The sequence below is a fragment of the Hyla sarda genome, chromosome 7 (assembly GCF_029499605.1).
Source record: "Hyla sarda isolate aHylSar1 chromosome 7, aHylSar1.hap1, whole genome shotgun sequence".
NCBI lineage: Eukaryota > Metazoa > Chordata > Amphibia > Anura > Hylidae > Hyla > Hyla sarda.
In genome coordinates, this window is record NC_079195.1 from 44382447 (window position 1) to 44405264 (window position 22818).

At 44.0% G+C, this 22818-nt stretch overlaps 1 protein-coding gene across 9 annotated transcripts in view; it reads right to left on the reverse strand.

Moving 5' to 3' along the window:
• ADAM12 (ADAM metallopeptidase domain 12) overlaps positions 1–22818 on the reverse strand; it is a 686181-nt gene that overhangs the window by 123236 nt on the left and 540127 nt on the right. For all 9 annotated transcript variants that reach the window (XM_056532977.1, XM_056532982.1, XM_056532978.1 and 6 more), the window contains one exon: positions 7687–7776. In XM_056532977.1, the coding sequence (XP_056388952.1) occupies positions 7687–7776 (90 nt within the window). The remainder of the gene's footprint in view (positions 1–7686; positions 7777–22818) is intronic.

The window sequence follows — 22818 nt, forward strand, 5'->3', positions numbered from 1 at the left end:
TCTGTTTATTAGTAATCGGGAAGGAGGATGAGGAATAGCCGGATGAGGAAAACTATTGCTATAGGAGCTTGACTTCATTTGGGACCTATTCGTCTGTCATGAATAGAATTCTTCCCATGTTCTCAGCAGTAAATAGCGTTATAGTGTTGGGGGGGGGGGGGGGGGGGATACAGTCTGTAGAGGACAGACCTACATGGGAAAAACTTAGCACTATACACGGCCAAAATGCAATCAGGAAAAAGAAATGAGTCAGCGAGTTGGATGTTACTTGTCCTGTCCTCATCTGTCTGTCATTATACTTTGGGAATAGGGATGACTAATTAAAACACGGAGAAGAACGAAACAAAATAATTAAACATTTCAGCACATTGGCGTCTTCCACTTACTGTATCTGACCAATGGGCATTTGGACACACTTCCAGATGACACGTTGTAAAGGTACCATATGGCCAAAAATGAGGAAAATGTGGATATTTTTATACCTAGATGCAGTTGTAAGAATAAATGTGCCCAAAATATAGAAATGCAGATAAATGTTTTCATAATTACATTTGATAGGGATTTGAAAAATAGAATCACAACAGATTAAACCCTTAGGCTATGTTCCCACAGTGTTACCTGATGGAGGTCATAAATGTGTCATTCTGGCCTACGGTTACATCAAATTTGTTGGGTTCAACTGGATTCCACTGAGCTTAAAGGGGTACTCCAAAGGTTATGGGATAAGATGTCTGACCGCGGGGGTACCGCCGGGGCGGACCCACGATCTCCAGCGCGGCACCCCAGTCATCCGTGCACAAAGCGAACTCCGCTCCATGCCGGATGACTGGCGACTACAGTTGCCACGCCCCGTCCATTCATGTCTATGGAGGAGGCACAACAGCTACATGAATGGAGTGGGTGTGGCGTGATACCGGAGGGGTACTCCGATTTAAACATTTTTTTTCAAATCAACTGGTGCCTTAAAGTTAAAGGAGAACTGTCAGCTTGCTCCCCCCACACTAACCAGTGGCACTGGCTGGTAGTGCGGGGGACGCTGATCAGTTTGGTGCCTACCATGGTCGCCGCGCCGTTCGCCCGTTATCTTCTTTCTTCTTGATATGCAAATTAGATGCTAAGTAGAATGGGCGGGGTTACTGCCTTCATCTGGCACTGTGACGTAACTGCCACACGGCCCGCAGCTTCGCCCCGGCTTATGAATATTCATGTTCTCCCTAATCATCTCTCTCTCCTCCCCGCTGATTTCAGGACTCCACTGCGCATGTGCTGGCTTCCTGTCTACACCCGGAAGCAACTTCAGTGCGGCTTCATTCCAGCATACAATGTACAATACTATACAGTATTTTGTTTTATTTATGGGCAATATAATAACAGATTATTAAATGAAGGCAGGCAAGAACCTGCCAACACCCTTACTGAAGGTCAGCTCCGCTGGATGGAAGCTGCACTGAAGTGGCTTCTGGGTGTAGACAGGAAGCCAGCACATGCGCAGTGGAGTCCTGAAATCAGCGGGGAGGAGAGGGAGATGATGAGGGAGAACAGGAATATTCATAAGCCAGGTGGTGCTGCGGGCCGTGCGGAAGTTACGTCACAGTGCCAGATGAAGGCCGTACCCCCGCCCATGCCAGTTAGCAACTAATTTGCATATCAAGAAGAAAGAAGATAACAGGCAAACGGCGCAGCAGATCGATCTATGGTAGGCATCAAACTGATCAGCGTCCCCTGCACTACCAGCCAGTACCGCTGGTTTGTGTGGGGGGAGCAAGCTGACAGTTTTGCTTTAAACAGATTTGTAAATTACTACTATTAATTAATGATTTTCTATGGGAATTTGCTCCTAGTCTACAAATCTGTTTAAGTTTGAATTTTTTTTCATGAAATAGCTTAGGGTGCTCTAATCACACACATTTTTACAGTTTCTTGATACACCCTACCGTTCCTGACATATGAGGTTTTTAATATGTCTGATTTAGGGAATGAGTCAGATGGGTGGAACTTAATTTTAATAATGGGAGTGACTATCATGTGATGGGCGGGATAACCTTCGCTCTACCTTCAAGGAATACTGCTACAATTATCAAAGGGACTTAAAAATATCAAAATATAATAATACTGACAAGTGAATGGGAACCATCTGAAACCCAGTCAGAACTTTACTCTATTATATATGTTTTTGTTCTACAGGTGTTTTTTTTGTTTATAGTGTTTTGAAGTGGTTGTGTACAAATGTACATGGTGTCAAATAACATGAAATTTTTTTATTTTTCAGATGTAAAATGGTAAAGTGGCATCAAAGGGGTTCTCCCCCAAAAGGTGATTTAAGTACTTACCTGCTAGACATTAATGGACATGCTTAGGAAAGATCTGCGCTTGTTTCAGGGAATAATGGCTATGTTGTGAGATTAATGCTGTGGCTATATTTTTGTAAACAGGGTATTTCTTGTGGAAGTTCGGACTCCTAAACTTCAAGTCCCATAGTTCCTTGTCTGAAAGTTTGAGGTCACTTTCCTCCTTCCCACACATCAGCCACCCCCACCCATTGAAACACAAATAAGCTGCATTGCAAAATGATCTCTCTCTCACCCAGCGGTCACTCCACCCATTCAAGCAGGACTGGCTCCCTTTGCACACCTGACTACTGATGTAATGTCTTGATGCATTGCAACCTGGGAAAAACCCAAGACCTGAGTAATTTTGTATGCTGTTAAAAATACTGTAGTTCCTGTTCTGCCCCATAGGAGCTGTGCATACACACTGACTAGAAATTAAAGGGGTTGTACTTTTATGGCCATGTCCGGCCTGTTTGTGGTCACCGGAGGTGGTTAGGATATCCAGAAGAAGCAAAAACAGGAAAAGGACACAATTTGAAGAAATGCTCAAAGGGTATAGCCCCGCAAGTTACTCTGTTTACGTAATTTTGGGAAGAGTAGTTTGCCAGAGTGTGTGTTTCTCCAATGTGTCCTCCAATTATCCCTACCTGCCATTACCTATTTAAGGCTGCTCTGCCCACTTTCTAATGCCTAAACAATAGAGGGGTTTTGCCATTTTGATGGTGTGTGTCATCTATCTGCTATCAGGCACCTAACCGGTGCCTGCTTACCTGATCTTGTCTCTGTTTTACCATTGTGTACTGCACTGAACTGCACTACCTGCCATGACTTTTCTGCCTAGACCTGACAGCCTAAGGGTCTATTCACATGGCAGAATTTCTGCTTGTGGAATTCTGCCTCAAATTAAAGCCCATAGAATCCATGGGATTCTAAATTTCAAATGTCACCATTGCGCCTGAGCAGTGACTGCAATACAATCCTCAATTACAATGCTGAGTGAAGAAACATGCAGGTGCACTGCCTAGTTTAGGATACACAGGTGCAGTTGAATATGAGAGATCGGAGCACTAGCTCTGAATGAGCATACGCAAAGACAGCAGACTGGGTGCGCAGGGATTCTGGAACCCTGTAGAGAGCATGCGTTGCCTGGCGGACGGAAGAAAGGCATAGCTGATTCAACCAAGAAATGCCAAACAATGATGTAGCAGTCACTCATTGGATCAGTTAGCGCAGACAGCGCATCGCAAGTGATATCATATGAGGTTATAAAAGACCCGCCGGATGCTGACACTACAATACCTGATGTCCCATTGAGAAAGCTAGTTTTACAGCAAAACGTTAGGGAAGGTGTTTGTTGGTTTTAGACAGGTGTGCAGCAGAAGATGTGGTCTCAATACAGACAGATAGATCCTAATTCAGGACAACTTGTCAACTGTGATAACAATGAACTGAGACTTTCAAAGTAGCACCACCTTGTGGGCATTGTCTAAACTCGTCTCACTGCACTATCTGATAATTTTAACCCACATATTGTGTTGTAATGTCAGTTTTAAAAGTATGAATAAAAGTAAAATTTTAGGTGGTAAAACAAAATAGAAAAAAAGAAACACAGCCGCACATCCACAATTTGTATTTTGATCTACTTGCTTCTTAGCATAAATACAAACACTAACAGGTTGTTAGTATACATTTTGATCAAAAAGTACAATCCCACTCACCACGCCAAGGCCACCTATTTAGAGTGGGTCCCTAACCCAACATTGGCATAGTGCCGGGTGGCGGCCACCACCACCGCAGCACCATGCCTGCAGGGGGAGCCACCCAGTGGCCAGGCAGCCCCCCTGCTGCTCACCCAAGCCCCTGGCACTGGGCCACACCACCCCACAGACAAAGCATCAGAGTAACAATGACCGCCGCAGTGCAACCACACCAATGTGAATACCTACCAAGTGCTCCCTGCCAGAGGGCTGGGAGAATGTTAGGAGGAAACCCTTATGTCAATTAAAAACACCTGGACCGAATGGGTGGAGCAGAGTGCTGGCTATGAAAATGTATACTAAAAACCTGTTAGTGTTTGAATTTATGCTGAGAAGCAAGCAGATCAAAATACAAATTGTGGATGTGCGGCTGTGTTTCTTTTTCTATATTTTGTTTTACAAGTGTAGTCTGTCCCCTCTTTCATAGCCAGCACTCTGCTCCACCCACTCGGCCCAGGCATTTTTAATTAGCAGGAGACTGCATAAGGGTTTCCTCCAAGCATTCTTACAGCCCTCTGGCAGGGAGCACTTGGTAGGTGTTCACATTGGTGTGGTTGCACTGCGGCAGTCATAGTTACTGTGATGCTTTGTCTGTGGGGTGGTGTGGCCCGGAGCCAGGGGCTGGGTCGGGCAGCAGTGGGGCTGCCTGACCACTGGGTCGCTCCCCCTGTGGGCATGGTGTTGCGGTGGTGGTGGCCGGCACTATGCCAATGTTGGGTTAGGGACCCACTCTAAATAGGTGGCCTTGACGTGGCGAGTGGGCTTGTACTTTTTGATCAAAATGTATACTAACAACCTGTTAGTGTTTGAATTTATGGTGAGAAGCAATTGGATCAAAATACAAATTGTGGATGTGCGGTGTTCTTTTTCTCTATTTTTGTTTTCAATTTTAGGTAGGTCTTCAGTTGAGGGTATTATTCCTCGGAGTGGGTTTCCCCTTCCAATAAGGGGATTGGAGAAATTTAGTGATTTATCCCAAAACCTACCGGGCTATTTTTGTTTAGAATTGATTCTATGGAATTCCACACTCCCATTCACACCTCTGAATTTCCGCTTGCAGAATTCCGTTAACGGAATTCCACAAGCGGAAAATCAGCAGTGTGAATGGGAGTGCTGAATCCCATAGAAGTCTATGGGCTGTAAATTGAGGCAGAATTCCAGAAGCAGAAATTCTGCCATGTGAATAGACCCTAATGCTAGGTTCAGACTACGGAATCTCCAGACGGAATATTCCGTCTAGAGATTCCGAGTGCAGCCAGCACTGACTGAATCAGTCGGCGCTAGGACCACGCAGACATTGCATTCCCCAGTAGACTGCAATGTGTTCCGCGAGTAGATTCGCCTGAAAAATGAGCAACGCCATTCTTCAGGTGGATATTTTAAAGCAAATTTTCTGTTCACAAATTCTGCTCCAAAAATTCCAAAGTGTGAATGGGTGAACGCAAAACCCATTCACTAGCATGTACATTTTAGTAAGCAGAATTTCTGCTTGCAATTTCAAAGCGGAATTGAAGGCAGAAATCCCGTAGTCTGAACCTAGCCTTAAACTCACACCTGCACCAGTGCCACCTCGTCCTGTTTTTCCAGTGCCTGGAACCACTTTTAGGAAGTGGCCTCTTAGTCTCTAGCAGCAGAAGCCAAGCTTCTGGAACTTGGATGGGCATAAGGGGTGAAAATCTAGAGGCTAAGTAGCCTCTATTCCTTGAATTCACCAAAAGTCAAACTGGTTCGGTAGCACAGCTGGTCCACACCAGTTGGGATGGTCCAAAAGTAAGGGCAAATTTGTAATGTATAGTTTTGCTGAGGCCTCCACAGCAGTAGATGCTTTTTGTCAAGGCTTTGTAGAGTTGAAATTGTGCTGACTATGAAATTGATGGCTGTGCTGAGTCCATTAGAGATAGAGTTACTCTTTATTTGTGGTTCTCTGCTCTGGTTAATAGAAGGAGGTCCTAAGCAGGGAAGCAACTGATAATGCACCACTTCTAGGTTAGAGGAAACCAGCAAAATTCTAAATTCACACTATGTAATTCCGCTAGCGGATTAGGCACGGTGAACTTAACCTCTTCAGGATGCTAGGCGTATGCATATGCCTTGCATCCCGAGTCCATAAGGACGTAGGGCGTATGCATATGCCCGTGGGAATTCCGGTCCCCGCCGCTAGCCGGTTGGGGACCGGACCGGGATGCCTGCTGAAATCATTCAGCAGGCATCCCGGCAAATCGCCTAGGGAGGTCCTGAGACCCCCCCATGTCGGCAATCGCAGAAAATCGCATGTCAATTCAGACATGCGATTTTCTGCTATTCCGGGCTGATCGGGTCTCTGGTGACCCGATCACCCGGAAAATAGGGATGATCGGAGCTGTCAGTGACAACCCCGATCCTCTTGAGGGCTAGGAGTGAGGTCGCAGTGCTGCGATCTCCTCCTATCCCCTGCCATTGGTCAGAACTGATTCTGACCAATGGCAGCGCAGGACAGTGGGTTGCCATGGCAACCCCCGTTCTGCCCACCCCTGGATGTCGTGGGGAACGTGGAGAGAAGATGGAGGCTGGTACCTGGAGGAGAAGATACCTGGGGACCCCCAATCAACGCAGGAGACTGCAGAGATCCTGGCTCAGGTAGGGAAACTACGGTGGGGGGAATGAAAGTGAAAGTAAAGTGATCTTTACTGTGGCAACCACTGGGAAGGCCAAACTGCAACTCCCAGCATGCCCAGACAGCCAAAGGCTGCCTGGGCATGCTGGGAGTTGTAGTTTTGTAACATCTGGAGGGTCACAGTTTGGAGACCACTGTTACAGTGGTGACCAAAGGTAGCCCTCCAGATGTTGCCAAACTACAACTCTCAGCATGCCTAGACTGCCCAGGCATACTGGGAGTTGTAGTTCTGTAACATCTGTCCCTCCAGATTTAGCAATTTTCATGACATTTTAGAAAATTGCTGCTCTACTTTGAAGCCCTCTGATTTTTTCAAAAAGCAAAAATATGTCCATTTTATGATGCCAACATAAAGTGGACATATAGTATTTGTGAATAAAAATAAAATTTATTGGGAATATCCATTTTCCTTACAAGTAGAGAGCTTCAAAGTTAGAAAAATGCTAAATTTTCTAAAATTTCATGACATTTTGGGATTTTTCACCAAAAAAGGATGCAAGTAACGCCGACAATTTATCACCAAAATAAAGTAGAATATGTCACGAAAAAACAATCTCAGAATATTTGGTAAAAGCGTTTTCGCGTTATTAATTCGTAAAGCGACGGTGGTCAGAATTGCGAAAAAGGGCTCAGTCCTTAAGGTGAAAAAAGGGCTGCGTCCTGAAGGGGTTAAACATTCCGCCGCTGAAATTGTTCTGCGCCGTCAATGGTGATGGCGCAGTGCCGCAATGGCAGCTGCCAGAATGAATCTCTGTTCGTTGAATTCCGCAAGCGGAGATTCAGGGAGATTTTCCCAATGTGAACGCACCCTTACTGTAGACATGAATAGAACAAAAAATAAATAATAATTAAAAACATGTACAGTATATATTTTTGGTGCATACTTGACACATCTCTATCTAAATGATATAAACACATTTAAATAAAAGTCTATAAAGGAAATCACCTTGCAGTCTTCACAGCAGAGTCCATGGGCGCACACGGCTCCTGGAGAGAGCAGGCACGTGCTGGCATTACAGCAGGGGTTTGCACATTCCTACAGGGAAATTCAGAGAAAAGTCTTAGAAGGGAATAACATTCAATGTTTCCTTAATATCTGAAAATGAGAGTTATGCATGTTTTAAACCCTGCTTGGGCGTAGAATAGGTATTTCTGCACCTACATTATGGTTCAAAGACACTTCAAAGTTAAATTTGAAACATGAGGCCAATATATATACGGAGTAAGGTTTATACAAATTCCAAGATAATGATGTTATTCACTTGAAAACTTACAATATGAGTCAAAGTCTGTGTGTGTGTGTATATATATGTATATATCTGTATATCTTTTAATGAACCAGTAGTTCAAGTGAATGTAAGAAAGTATACATCATTTCAAAGAAAAGTGTCCCGTTCTCCACTTGCCAGGCTACTGTTCTTCTCCCCCATTTCATTCTGTTAAAACTAATCAAATCCATCTCAAGATGAATTAGGTTACAGCTGCTCATAAGATGTCTATGGAGTGAGTAGTGGAGAGCGAAAGGCAGAGGTAGAGACACACAGACAGACAGACTGTAGGAGCTTGTAGTGAGTATTAAATTTAATTCCAGTGCTAAATTCACAGATTACACTGGTTAGTACTGCTCTATAATGTTTCCCATACTTATGCTGCTTCTGTGGGTGTGCTACAGAGATACCAGTGAGCAAGAACCCCTCTAAACCGTACTTAAATGCGAATGCAGACTATGACCATAATACAAACCTATTATAATCTATAACCCCCAATGTGACCCGACCACTGGATATGATCATAATACAATTCAATAAATCTCAACATCCAGAACACTATATCCCCAGACATGACCTGACCACTAGACCTGACACTAATACAAATTTATTGCACTCTAAATATACTGTAGAACACTATACCTCCCATCTTTACCCACGCACTGGACATGACCATAATGCAATTCTATTTTATGCTGTCCTCTTTGTTTTTTGTCTCTTCCCCCTTCTAACAACCCCCAACATGACCAACCACTGGACATGACCATTATACAATTCCAGTATAATCTTTATCTAAAACACTACGACCCCTTATGTGACTGAACATAATGACATCCATAATGCAATTCCATTATACTCTTATTAAATACTGAACTATGGAATGCATTTTACATTGTCAGCATTTTGTTAGATGGAAGGTCACTAGGGAGAAACAAGAAAAGAGGAATAAATCCTATCTGACTGTCCTTAAAGGGGTGTTACAGCTTTTATAAACCTTCTGACCTCGTGCTTGCTAACTCATAAAACTCACCCTGCCAAGAGAGATGCTGTTCACATTGTAATATGAAAGGCTCCGATCCAAGCCAGATCCGCCTGGACACATAATTAATCACTCCGAAAAGATTCTGGCAACCCGGAATCTAGTTGGGAAATTAAAGGGTTACTCCAGTGGAAAACTTTTTTCTTTTAAATCAACTGGTTCCAGAAAGTTAAACAGATTTGTAAATTACTTCTGTAAAAAAATCTTAATTCTTCCAGTACTTATTAGCTGCTGAATACTACAGAGGAAATGGTTTTCTTTTTGGAACACAGAGCTCTATGCTGACAACATGACCACAGTGCTCTCTGCTGACATCTTTGTCCATTTTAAGAACTATCCAGAGTAGGAGAAAATCCCCATAGAAAACATATGCTGCTCTGGACAGTTCCTAAAATGAACAGAGGTGTCAGCAGAGAGCACTGTGCCCATGATTCAGCAGAGAGCTCTGTGTTCCAAAGAGAAAATAATTTTCCTCTGTAGTATTCAGCAGCTAATAAGTACTGGAAGGATTAAGATTTTTTGATAGAAGTAATTTACAAATCTGTTTAACTTTCTGGCACCAGTTGATAAAAAAAAAAAAAAAAAAAAAAAGCTTTCCACCGGAGTACCCCTTTATGCATTTCTCCTAAACACTGACATAACCCTGGATCACAACCCTAACCCTAATGTGTGATTTTGTATTCTAAGATAAGTGTGTCTGCTCAGCTAATACTTCATCTGAGCTGTAGACTGGTCAGAATCAAGATTGTGGGGACCAGATTGGTCAGAATCAGGATTGTGGGGACCAGACTGGTCAGAATCAGGATTGTTGGGGCCAGACTGGTCAGAATCAGGATTGTGGGGACCAGACTGGCCCAGCTGACCAGTAGGAGTCAATAAATGGCAGAGATAGAGACATGGTAGAGACATGTTGAAAGTTTTGATTGGCCGGGGTCTAAGTATTCAGACCCTTACTAACTGCTAGAATGAGCTGGGAGAAGAGCGTGCTATGCAAGACAAACTTACAATGTAAGTCTATGGGACTGTCTTGGTCAGGGCATGCTTCTCTCCCCGACCATTTTAGTGATCGTCGGGGTCTGAACACTCAGACTCTGACCGGTCAAAACTTTTGTCTTGTCTCTAGGACATGTGAAAAGTTTTTTTTAAAGTAAAAGTACAGTTTAAACGTGAGTAGGATGACCGTAGAGTGAGGAGTTAGTCCGGCACAGAGAGGAACCGTCAGGCCAAGTTAAAATCAAAGGATTTATTGGATGCAACGCGTTTCGCTGCGCATGCTCAGCTTCATCAGGCATGAAGCCTGATGAAGCTGCGCATGCACAGCGAAATGCGTTGCATCCAATAAATCCTTTAATTTTAACCTGGCCTGACGGTTCCTCTCTGCGCCGGACTAACTCCTCACTCTACGGTCATCCTTCTCCCGTTCCATTCTCTACCGAGGAGGGCTGCAGTGAACCTTACCATTCATATCACGCTAGACCTTGTTGTGTGTGGGCGCACAACCATCTTTAGTAAGCGGCTTGGGAATATCCTCCCCTTCCCCCACATACAAGATCTGCTGATCCCGCACATGGAGCGCCTTCTCTCCTTTCTCTAGATAGTACAGTTTAAAGGTAATGTGCTCTGAAGAAGACCCTTTTATTAAGAGCTGTATGTTTATCCTGTGTGGCTGATTGACCCCTCCTGGTCAATCTGGTCAAAAGGTTTTTGATGTGGGGGGATCTGTAGTTGACACATTGTTATGGGGGCATCTATAGAGGATACACTGTTATGGGTCATCTGAAGGTGACACACTGTTATGGGGTAATTTACAGAGGATACACTGTTATGGATCCTTTTTAGCTGACACACTGTTAAGGGGGAAGTGGGGATATACAGCTGACACTTGACCCAGACACAACAAAACACAATTGTCTAACTACCCCCCTCCCCCCTTGTAGAGGATGAAATGTTAACAACACTTAGCACATAACAAAACATTACCTAAAATATTTAAAATGATTGTCATTTTAATATTTAACAAAAAGTAAGTTTCTTAAACATTAAAAAATCCTCCAGGATGCGGGATTAGCGAAAAGCTGTAAACATACGAATCCCGCATGAATAAGTAATAAGCCGTTGAGGTGGTTTCACACAATACAGCTGACATGCATAATGTAACTTGTGAGAATTTGGAAAAATGTTTAATTTTACGAAAGAAAACGAAGAAAAAAAAAGATTTGAGGCCGTATTAATATTTAATAAATAGCTGAGATTAAGAAAACCATTTCTTGTGGTCCAGGAAGACTGCCACCGGCATTATAATAGCATAACACCGGGTATAAAAGTCAGCGGGTTTTGACAAAACTAATAAAGTATCCTGAGATAACAGAACTTTTGGCAGAAAATCACTGACTGAAACTGCTTAATGGAATAATAGACTAAAAAAGGCATGAACTATACATGATGAAGGACATAACACTCCATAGAATCCCTTAGGTGGAAACTGGGTGGACAAAATCAGCTTTTTTAAGGTTCTAGATACATTGCTGAATTCCCTGCTAGAGTGTACAGCAGGAACAGGAATTCATCCATTGGAAAGCTTCCCAACAGGGTGCCTCGGGCTGCTCCAAAACTACAAATCCCAGCATGCCTGGACAGCTAACGGCTGTCCGGGCATGCTGGGAGTTGTAGTGGTTCAACATCTGGAGGTCCACAGATTGGAGACCACTGGAGTATAACCTTGAAATAGCAGATTATGTCCACCATGCTGCCACCTATGGAACACTATGGATTGTCATGTACGTCATACCCTCCCCCTGTCATACTTTTTAAGTTTGGCATGCTGTAAAGCCACTACTCCCCCCTTTTGGGCCCGAAGGTTGTCCTGTCCTCCCTCCCTTTTATTAGGAACGAGGGGTTATATTACAATGTCTTAAGTGTTTCATTTTTTCTTGTCTGTTTGTTGAATACTGCCTGGGCATCATTTACTGGAGTTTTATAATTAAGCTGTGGCCGACCCCATTAAAAAGTAAAAATGTAAAAAAATAAACACATTTCTATCAAACGTTTATGAGAAACTTTGTAAAATACTATTGAACAAAAATCCTTCTTTCTCCTGTTATCATGCACCCCCCCCCCCCCCACCCCCACCACTGCTCAAATCTTATTATCTGAAAAATCAGCTTGGCTTTGTCCTGTGTCTTCAAGACAAGCAATACAAGTCTGTGGAGGGGGGGAGGAGAGAGCTCTCCCCATTAGCTCTGTGAGAACTGCAAAATAGGGATGAAGCCTGCAGAGCAGAAATCTGCTGAAAAATACCATAGACAAGTTATATAATGGCCAGAAATAGTGCTGCTCCTCATGTACAAACCCACAAGAGCTTAGCCTGAAAAGTCACCAGAAATGACAGGTATGCTTTAAACAGGAATCTGTCATCAGTAGTACCCACACCAGCCTGTTGGTATTGGTAGTACGAGTGATACTGATGATACTTATCAACCCTCAATCCCTATTCTTTTTATTCATATGCACATGAGGAGCTTGGTTCACGGGGGGGGGTTGGGGGTTCTTTGTTCCCTGAAAATATCTACTGTTGCATTTGCTAAAATTCCCTGTCCATTGTTCCCTTTTCCACATGATCCATTGTTTCTTTTGATACGTTTTGTGCACAGTTAGGCAGCACATAATTTACTTTGTAAAACCTGTAAAGTGAGCAGAGGAAAAAAAAAACAACAACGATCTACAAGATGTAATCAGTAAAAGTGGCAGAGGAGCAGACAGAGCTGACATCGGCGGAGATGTATTTCTCTGTAGTGTGGTTCGTAACGCTGGGCCTCACACTGTTAGGCAACAATGTAACAAAGATATCCTGCTTTGTCATGTTAAATCACTCTTTTCCAGACACGATATCGTTGCAAAAACAAAAAAAATTATTTAATAAAAAGCTTTTTCATTTGTTATTTTTTCTTCCTATTTCCTCTGTGCTCTGCATTTCACACTCTACCGAAAAGCAGAACATCTTTTTACAATCGAAAAAAAATTCATCCGATTGTGGATACGAGTAACTTCGGAAAACACTGGTGCCTTTTTTTTTTTTTTTTTTTTTTTTTTTTTTTTTTTACAAGAGAGCGATGATCCCGTGCATATAAATGATGAGTGTTTAGTGCGTGCCGGCTAAAATGAAATACATTTCGAACATTCGCACGCAGAGAAAAATGATTGCTCGTAACTCATGAGCGCGGCAGGTGTGGTAGACATCGGCAGGAGCGACGGTAATGGACATGAGCTATAGATTCCCAGGCAATGCATACAACCCATTTACATTCCCGACATGTCGGTCACTTAACTCCAGATTAACTGTCAAGTGAATTGACGCTCGGCTTCACGAAAAAACGAAGAAAATATTTATATTTAATATATATTCTAGTTACAGCACAAAGACCTTGGGGAATAAGCCAATGAATATTAAATAAAGCATGCTTAACTCCTATAGGGCCATGCAATTTTCAGCTTTTAAAGGGGTATTCCAGGATTTTTGATACTTTGAATGTAAGACAGGGGCGCCAAAGTTAGTCTAGTTACTAATATACTTCACTTACCTGTATTTGGTGGCTGATATCGAATTTCTTTGTTATTCTTTTTCCCGGAAGTTCATTTTCTGCAGCCTACAAAATAAGTATTGTCTCTGACCTTTCCCAATTTGCTGCACGGCCCAAGACAATGAAGCCAGCCCCTGGAGACGTCACCGGTGCACATGTGCGCACATTCATCATCACACAGATCCACAGCTTGTCAGGTTGTGTTGTGCTACAATGGGTGGGAGGGAAATAAATCACCTCCCACCTTGAAACAAAGAATTCTGGGGATTGTAGTCTGAGGGAGGCCATAGAAACAGGAAGTAGCCAGTTCCCAAAAACAAGCAAGCAGCGTGATGGGGGACACATGACACGGCCATTTACCACCAACACAAGCACGGATCTTTGGTAAATATGTCCATTAATGTAGGACACTTATGTTGGATAACCCCTTTAAGACAGCGTTTTCTAACAGCGTGTCTCCAGATGTTGTAAAGCTATAACTCCCAGCTTGCCTGGACAGCCAAAGCTCTCCTGCTCTGGACAGTTCCTTACATGGACAGAGGTGTCAATAGAGAGCATTGTGGTCAGACAGAAAAGAACTACACAACTTGTTCTGGAGCATACAGCAGCTGATAAGTACTGGAAGGATTAAGATTTTTAAATAGAAGTAATTTACAAATCTGTTTAACTTTCTGGAATCAGTTAATTTGAAAAAAAATAATCATTCCGAGTACCTCTTTAAATAGCATTGTCAAATTCTAAAACTTTTTTTATGTTGTACATCTTGGCTAATATACTTCATACGAAAATGTTATTTCCTTTTTAAAGAAATCATGGCTTTCCATACCCCATACCTAACCACAATCCTGTCTGGCTGCAGCATCATCTTTGTCCAGGCTGAAGAACAGGCTGATAAAATGTCCAGGAATAGAGGGGGAGGGACTAGCACTCCTCTGTGCTCCCACCTGTCCTATTAGACTGCAGCATGCAAAAAAAGGGAGTAGGGGGGTTACAGAGCAGTCTACAGTGATTGGATGGAGAGACCCAGCACAGCATATTCAGGGAGGAAGATGAGTTATGCAGAGTAAGGAGACGCCCCTTCCAAAGCACAAAGTGACAAAGCAAGTGAGCAAGAGATATAACGCAAGGGTGAGAAATACAGATGCTAGACACGTACAAATTATATGTACATGATCAGGATTAGGTGCTTAGTAACATATACTGTAATGTTTTTTTTTTGTGTGGGATCTGACAGGTACCCTTTAAAACATTGTTTTCCAAACAGCGTGTCTCCAGCTGTGGCAAATTACAAATTCCAGCATGCCCAGACAGCCAAAGGCTGTCCTGGCAAGCTGGGAGTTGTAGTTTTGCAACAGCTGAATACACGCTATTTGGAAAACACTGGTTTAAAGGGGTACTCCGGTGAAAAAATTTTTTCCCAAATCAACTGGTGCAAGAAAGTTAAACAGATTTGTAAATTATTTCTATTAAAAAATCTTAATCTTTCCAGTACTTATCAGCTACTGTATGTTCCAGAGGAAGTTGTGTAGTTCTTTCCAGTCTGACCACAGTGTGCTCTGATGACACCTCTGTCCATGTCAGGAACTGTCATAGGTTTGCTATGGGGATTTGCTCCTGCTCTGGACAGTTCCTGACATGGACAGAGGTGTCAGCAGAGAGCACTGTGGTCAGACAGAAAAGAACTACACAACTTCCTCTGTAGTATACAGCAGCTGATAAGTACTGGAAGGATTTTACCCCTTTTTAAGGCATTGAGACAGATGTATCAAAACTATTGCACTGAAAAAGTGAAATAGGGCTAAAAGGGAGGAAGTTTAGAATGATGTACTTTATGGATAATTATGCTTAAATAAGTGGGGAATAGGAAGAAGAGATTGAAGATTTCCAGTTCTCCTCCAGAATCTCAATCTTCAGAACACACTTGTAACATCTGTTTCTGATCAGCCACTTATTATTCTTTATTAGACTCATCATTTTTTGCAATAGTTTGCAGTAAATAAGCTTATCTGAGAGGAGAATACACCTCCATGTGAGAGGCTGCTCCCATGTCGGCCGCCTGCAGAACACTGGCATTACATCAAAATAATAAGGAATTTATCCTTAAAGCATCTCTCAAGGCTCTCCCTCACCACGGCGTATTTCCATCAATGTATGTGTGGAGGTTTTCGAATAATCTTCTCTTTCTCACTGGCGAATAATATTTTAATTTCTACTTTTTGTCTTTTACAGTTTTGCTCTTGTAATGGACATCATTCAAAAAACAAAAACAAAAAAAAGAAAACCAATGCTGGGCTTCTTTTCATACACATGATAAGATAGGAAGTAACTCCCTGTAGGCCCTGTCTATCGGTAAGGCTATTTTGACACTACGGAATATCCGCACGGAGAATCCCCTTGCGGGCATTTTGTAAACTGTGAGCACCGGCATAAACATGGCGCTAGGACCGTGCGGGGTCTGCAGAAAGAATAAACATGCTCATTCATTAAGTGGACACAGAAAACGGAATTTCCTTGCCGAAAACATCTGGCACGGAAATTCCACTGTGTGCGCAGGAGCAGGTAACAAACGATAACATACGTACATTCTTGTAGTTAAAGTGTACCTGTCATTTGCAAAAACTTTATATTACGTAATAATAATAATAATATATATATATATATATATATATATGATAATAATATTATATGTATATTTGTAATAGGCTTAAAATATGTGTATATTTTTTAGTTAAAACTGTTCTATAATTCTTACAACTAGGGGTCTCTCTGCTGTACAGAACATTGTCTCATCTCTGCTGCTATTACCTGTTTGTCTCTGTGCAGAGACAAAATACAGGAAGTGTGGGCAGGAAAAGCAGAGCTTCAGTGTACAGAGCCCTGCTTTTCTTCAGTGTATAGATCCCTACTTGTCCTCAGTGCACAAAGCCCTGCTTGTCCTCAGTGTACAGAGCCCTGTTTGTCCTCAGTGTACAGAGCCCTGCTTTTCTTCAGTGTACAGATCCCTGCTTGTCCTCAGTGTACAGAGTCCTACTTGTCCTCAGTGTACAGAGCCCTACTTGTCCTCAGTGTACAGAGCCCTGCTTGTACTTAGTGTACAGAGCCCTGCTTGTCCTCAGTGTACAGAGCCCTGTGTGGTGTCCCGGTACCGCATCCTATATGGTACCTGTTTATAGGTCCCCATAGCCAGAGTCCCTAGGACGTCGGGGTCCTTTTATATAGTCCACCCCTAGTCACCTCTCACCCCTATAGTCATTGCTCTAGTCCTATGCTCCTTATTTGTGGAAGTTTAACTGTATATAATGTATATAAATAGTTAATTACCTGTGGGAGGTGTAGCGGGACCTGCGGGTCACGTGATCGGATGAACTCTATGGTATTTCTGCTTGTGACGTAATGCACTCATTTCCTTTGTGATGGTGAGTGACAGATGGCTAGACCAATAAAAACAGCCCCGCCCCTGCCTATATAAGGGCGCGGCGGCCATTAGTCTTTCTCTTGGTTCCTGGCTGCTGACGAGAAAGGATCTGCGCTGCTGTCATCAGTGAGTCTAGGCCCGAGCCTTGCGGCGATGGCTGTTCTGTGAGTGTATCAATCCCTAAACACTCTGCAAGACCACTGGACCTTATCTATCCCCTAAATCCGGACAGATCTTCGCAATATACCCTGAATTCAGAGACTATTATCTGAAGTCAAGGTCCGCAACATCTGTCAGTCATTGAAGTATAGAGAGACTGTTTGATTGAGACTGTTACTACTCATTGGATGTACCGCAAGCCGTTAAGTAAAGTTTATGCAAGTTCAAATTCAACTACCTTGTGGACCTTCAGTCTTTATCCTTATACACCTATCATTACTGGGAAAGGCGGCGATAGGCCGGAGAGTCATCTCAGCATACTAGCCCTCAGCCTGGTGTCACAAACTATAGGGTTAACATTAACCCCTGATATACCGAAGCAAATCCCTGAACTCCCCATTTTGGCGTATCCTGACTACAGCCTGCCGTTCCGTTTATACACAGATGCAAGTTTCGAAGGTCTGGGAGCAGTCTTATCTCAGGTGCAAGATGGCAAAGAGAGGGTGATTGCCTATGCCAGCCGACATCTTCGAGGCGCCGAGAAGAATGACACCAACTATAGCTCCTAAAACTGGAGCTCCTGGCCCTGGTCTGTGCCATTACTGAGAAGTTTAAGGGCTATCTGGCTGCTACTCACTTCACGGTCTATACTCATAACAACCCCTTAGCCCACTTGAACACTGCTAAGTTGGGGGCTCTTGAACAGCGCTGGGCCTCTCGGTTGGCCAACTATGAGTTCAACATTAAGTACTGCAGCGGAAAAACCAATGTTAATGCGGATGTACTTTCTCGCATGGCCCCGGGAGAAGCACCTCCTGCTGAAGATGTATGGGAAGATGTGGAAATGCCTCCCTTCTACCAAAGGTTCGTGAGCCAGAGTGCTCTAACTGCCCAGGTGGGTGACGGACCTGAATCTCCCAAAGTCCCTGAAGATTTGTCTACATGGAAGACACTTCAGGATGAGAGCCGGGTCATCGGGGACCTCTTGGACTATTGCCTCCACAAGAAAGTGCCCACTCGGGTACACAAGACACAGGGGGACTTCGAATTGAAGCGGCTATGGTGACAGAGGAATCACCTGTTCCTGCACAAGGGGTTGGTCTACCGAAATTCCTTGGACCCAGTCTCAGGAGACCGCATACATCAGATTGTGGTTCTCAGAAGAGATGCAGCCATGGTCCTGAATGCCTATCATGATCAATCCGGACACTTCGGGGTCCATAAGACAGAGGCCACCGTCGAAAGGAGATTTTACTGGATTGGGATGCGGGGAGACATCGAGAAATGGTGTGCTGAATGCTCCGTGTGCAATGTTATCAAGAATCCCTGAAGGAACGCAAGAGCCCCTTTGCATCCTATCTGTACGGAGAGACCGAACCAGATTGTTACCTTGGATCATGTGAAGTTGGCCCCCACTCGATCTGGCTACTGTCACGCTCTAACCATGGTGGATAATTATTTCAAGTGGGTGGTTGTGGTCCCCGTCAAGGATCTCACCGCCAAGACTGCGGCTCAGCTCTTCTATCGTCATTGGATCCAACCTCTGGGGTGTCCCGAATCGGTCCTCACGGATCGGGGAACCGCCTTTGAAGCCCAGTTGTTCCAAAAACGTTGCCGGTTACATGACTGCAAGAAGCTCCGGACGATGGCTTACCATCCCCAAGGGAATGGGCTCTGCGAGAGGATCAACCAAGTATTCACTCAGAGCTGCCTCTGTCTCAAAGCACGAAGAGTGGCCACAGCTGTTGCCTGAACTCCTGGAAATTTACAACAACACTGTACACTGCTCTACAGGGTATACGCCTTTTTTCCTGATGATGGACCGACACGGCCAATTACCACAGGATCGGACCTTCGGGTTGCAAGCACCTTTCAACAATTCTCCTCAGGTTTCCCAAGGTTGGGTGTCAGAGCATCAACGAAGAATTGAAGAAGCTAAGGACATTGTTGAGAAGAAAATGGGTGAAGTTCATGAGCGTCAGCAGAAAGATTATTATCGACATGCTTCGGCTCAGCCCTTACAGCTTGGGGATAAGGTGTGGCTCTGAAAATTCCCTAGAACCCATAAATTGGACTCCTTGTGGGAAAAAGAACCGTACACCATTACTGCGGTACCTTACCCTGAGACGGACGTGTATGAGATACAGAAGGATGGGTTCGAGCCACAGGTGGTCCACAGAAATAGAATAAAAGTGTGCCTGAAAGAAGATATGCTTGGCCCACCTCCTTCTACTCCTCCTGATACTTCTATTCCACCTCCAACAATGCCAGTGAGAGAATACGTGCCGGGAGAAGGAATTCATCCCACTATGGACGTTCCTTTGTTTCCATCTCAGTAGCCTACCATGTATTGGGGTATACCGTTTCCAGCTCCATTCAGCCAGCCGCTGCTGGTTGCTCAGCCCAGCCAGTTGCCAATAGCTGTTGCTCCCTGTCAACCATCATTGATTGCTACACCAAACATTAGTCCTGCTCCTGTGACAACTCCAGATCTGAATGTCCCTACTCCACCTGCCTTCAGAGAACCCCTCAGTCCAACCGAAGATATTGCTTCTGTTTCCAGCCCTCCAGCTCGTCCCTCGGGGACTGAAGTTCGTGAAGAATCCCCAAGCGAAGGAACTCCTGATGACTCGGAGGTGGTGTTGCGGCGGTCTCAAAGGACCCCACAGGGCAAACTACCCATAAGGTACCACGACTCACACTTAGTACCTGCACACATAGTACCTTTGATAACCCACTTCAATGCACTGCCTATAACTTTTCAGTACTCTAGATTACTCACTTAGAGTAAATATCTCACTTAAGAAAACACCTTAGGAATTGTAGCCTAATGATGTCCAATTTTTGCCACTGTTAGGTACACTTTTCTTCTCCTTCGTTGCGTGTGTGAGATGTTCTGCCTGGCCAGTAGATACTCTTGCAAATACAGAAATAAACACGTAATGCTTAAAGTAACCTAGGTAGGTTATGTGAAGTGCTCTAGGGGTAATTAGCGTGTAGCCGATAGACTCTAGCAGCCAATCTTACTGTGACCTAGCTTCAGGCTAGCCAGTATATCTTATGTGTACTAACAGGTAACTCAATGTTGGCAAAAAGAATAAAATGTGTGAGATAATAAAAATGTCTAGTCAGCTTGATGCTAAAGGTATACAGAGCTGTACTAATGTCTAGTTAGCCTCATAAAAATGTGTAGAGAGCTAAGAAAATGTCTTAGTAGCTAGCAACTACATGTCAGATAGCTGCCTAATTGTCTAGTAAGTTTTAAAATGTAAAGTAAGTTTAACAAAAGGTTTAAGGAGCTGGAAACTAAAGGTTAGATAGCTTCATAAATGTCTAGATAGCATAAATGTCTAGATAACATAAATGTCTAGATAGCATAAATGTCTAGATAACATAAATGTCTAGATACATTTCTATTGTGTAGTCCAGATACTAGTGAGAGTATCAGGGAATGTAAATGTGTTCAATGTTTACTTAGGATGTATAGAAAATTTATAGATCATCCTGTTCTAGTCCTAGTCCCTCTGTTTTAGGGGACAGGCGTCAAGGTCGACTTATCTTAAGTTAGGAGGTTTGTGGTGTCCCGGTACCGCATCCTATACGGTACCTGTTTATAGGTCCCCATAGCCAGAGTCCCTAGGACGTCGGGGTCCTTTTGTATAGTCCACCCCTAGTCACCTCTCACCCCTATAGCCATTGCTCTAGTCCTATGCTCCTTATTTGTGGAAGTTTAACTGTATAAAATGTATATAAATAGTTAATTACCTGTGGGAGGTGTAGCAGGACCTGCGGGTCACGTGATCGGGTGAACTCTATCGTATTTCTGCTTGAGGACCTTGGGTGGTCCTTGTGACGTAATGCATTCATTTCCATTGTGACGGTGAGTGACAGATGGCTGGACCAATAAAAACGGCCCCACCCCTGCCCATATAAGGGCGCGGCGGCCATTAATCTCTCTCTTGGTTCCTGGCTGTTGACGAGAAAGGATCTGCGCTGCTGTCATCAGTGAGTCTAGGCCTTAGCCTTGCGTCGACGGCTGTTCTATTCCAAACTGTGAGTGTATCAATCCCTAAACACTCTGCAAGACCACCGAACCTTATCTATCCCCTAAATCCGGACGGATCTTCGCAATATACCCTGAATTCAGAGACTATTATCTAAAGTCAAGGTCCGCAACATCTGTCAGTCATTGAAGTATAGAGAGACTGTTTGATTGAGACTGTTACTACTCTGTGGATGTACCGCAAGCCGTTAAGTAAAGTTTATGCAAGTTCAAATTCAACTACCTTGTGGACCTTCAGTCTTTATCCTTATGCACCTATCGTTACTGGGAAGGGCGGCGATAGGCCGGAGAGTCATCTCAGCATACTAGCCCTCAACCTGGCGTCACAAACTATAGGGTTAACATTAACCCCTGATATACCAAAGCAAATCCCTGACTGTACTACCCTACCCCTGAGGCCTACCACACCTGCTTGTCCTCAGTTTACAGAGCCCAGCTTGTCCTCAGTGTACAGAGCCCTGCTTGTCCTCAATGCACAGAACCCTGCTTGTCCTCAGTGTACAGAGCCCTGCTTGTCCTCAGTGTACAGAGCCCTGCTTGTCCTCAGTGTACAGAGCCCTGCTTGTCCTCAGTGTACAGAGCCCTGCTTGTCCTCAGTGAACAGAGCCTTGCTTGTCCTCAGTGTACAGAGCCCTGCTTGTCCTCAGTGTACAGAGCCCAGCTTGTCCTCAGTGTACAGAGCCCTGCTTGTCCTCAGTGCTCAGAGATGGGGAACTTGCTTTCCCAATCTTGCGCCACTTTCTGATGAGGAGGGCATCCAAATCAAACTAGCTGCATGGTGTCTCTAGCTCTCATGGCTAGTACCCTGTCTGTCTCCTATTGGCCAAAGAGAGAAATGCTGTGATCAGCCGATGAAGAAGCAAATGCTCGTTTGTCGGCCGATTGTAGTAAAAATGTTTGCTATTCGGCCACACAGCGTCTTACATGATAACTGAGCACCAATCTATACAAGATAAGGGAATGGATTGGGAGTTCTTATATTTGGTGTAAAAACTCGACCCTTCCTTGTAGTGCTCAGCAGCTCATCTGGCCCCTCTTGAGGCCTCTTAAATGGGACGCTGACTTGCCTAACTGGGGTGCTCTCCAATGCCAGGTAGATACCACATATCTATCTATAAAATAAAGAAATGTAAGTGTGGTGGCCCAAGTACAGGAGTTATACCCCTGTACCCTTGCTGCCCTGTTAGGCAGCCTCCCTGCAGTGTCCCCTTGGCCCCCCGACACCTGTCCTCTTATGTATATGTGGTAGCCCTTGGGGGGTGTATGGTAGCTGGGGTGTTGTTTAGGTAGATGAGGGGTTAAAGTTAACCCTATAGTTCGTGACGCCAGGCTGAGGGCTAGTATGCTGAGGTAATTCTCTGGCCTATCGCCGCCCTTCCCAGTAACAATAGGTGCATGCATAAAATGACTGAAGGTCCACAAGGTACTTGAATTTGGATAAACTTTACTTAAATGCTTGCGGTACATCCAATGCACAATAACAGTCTCATGCAAACAGTCTCTATATAGTTCAGTGACTGACAGTTGTTGCGGACCTTGAATAGTAATACGAGTCTC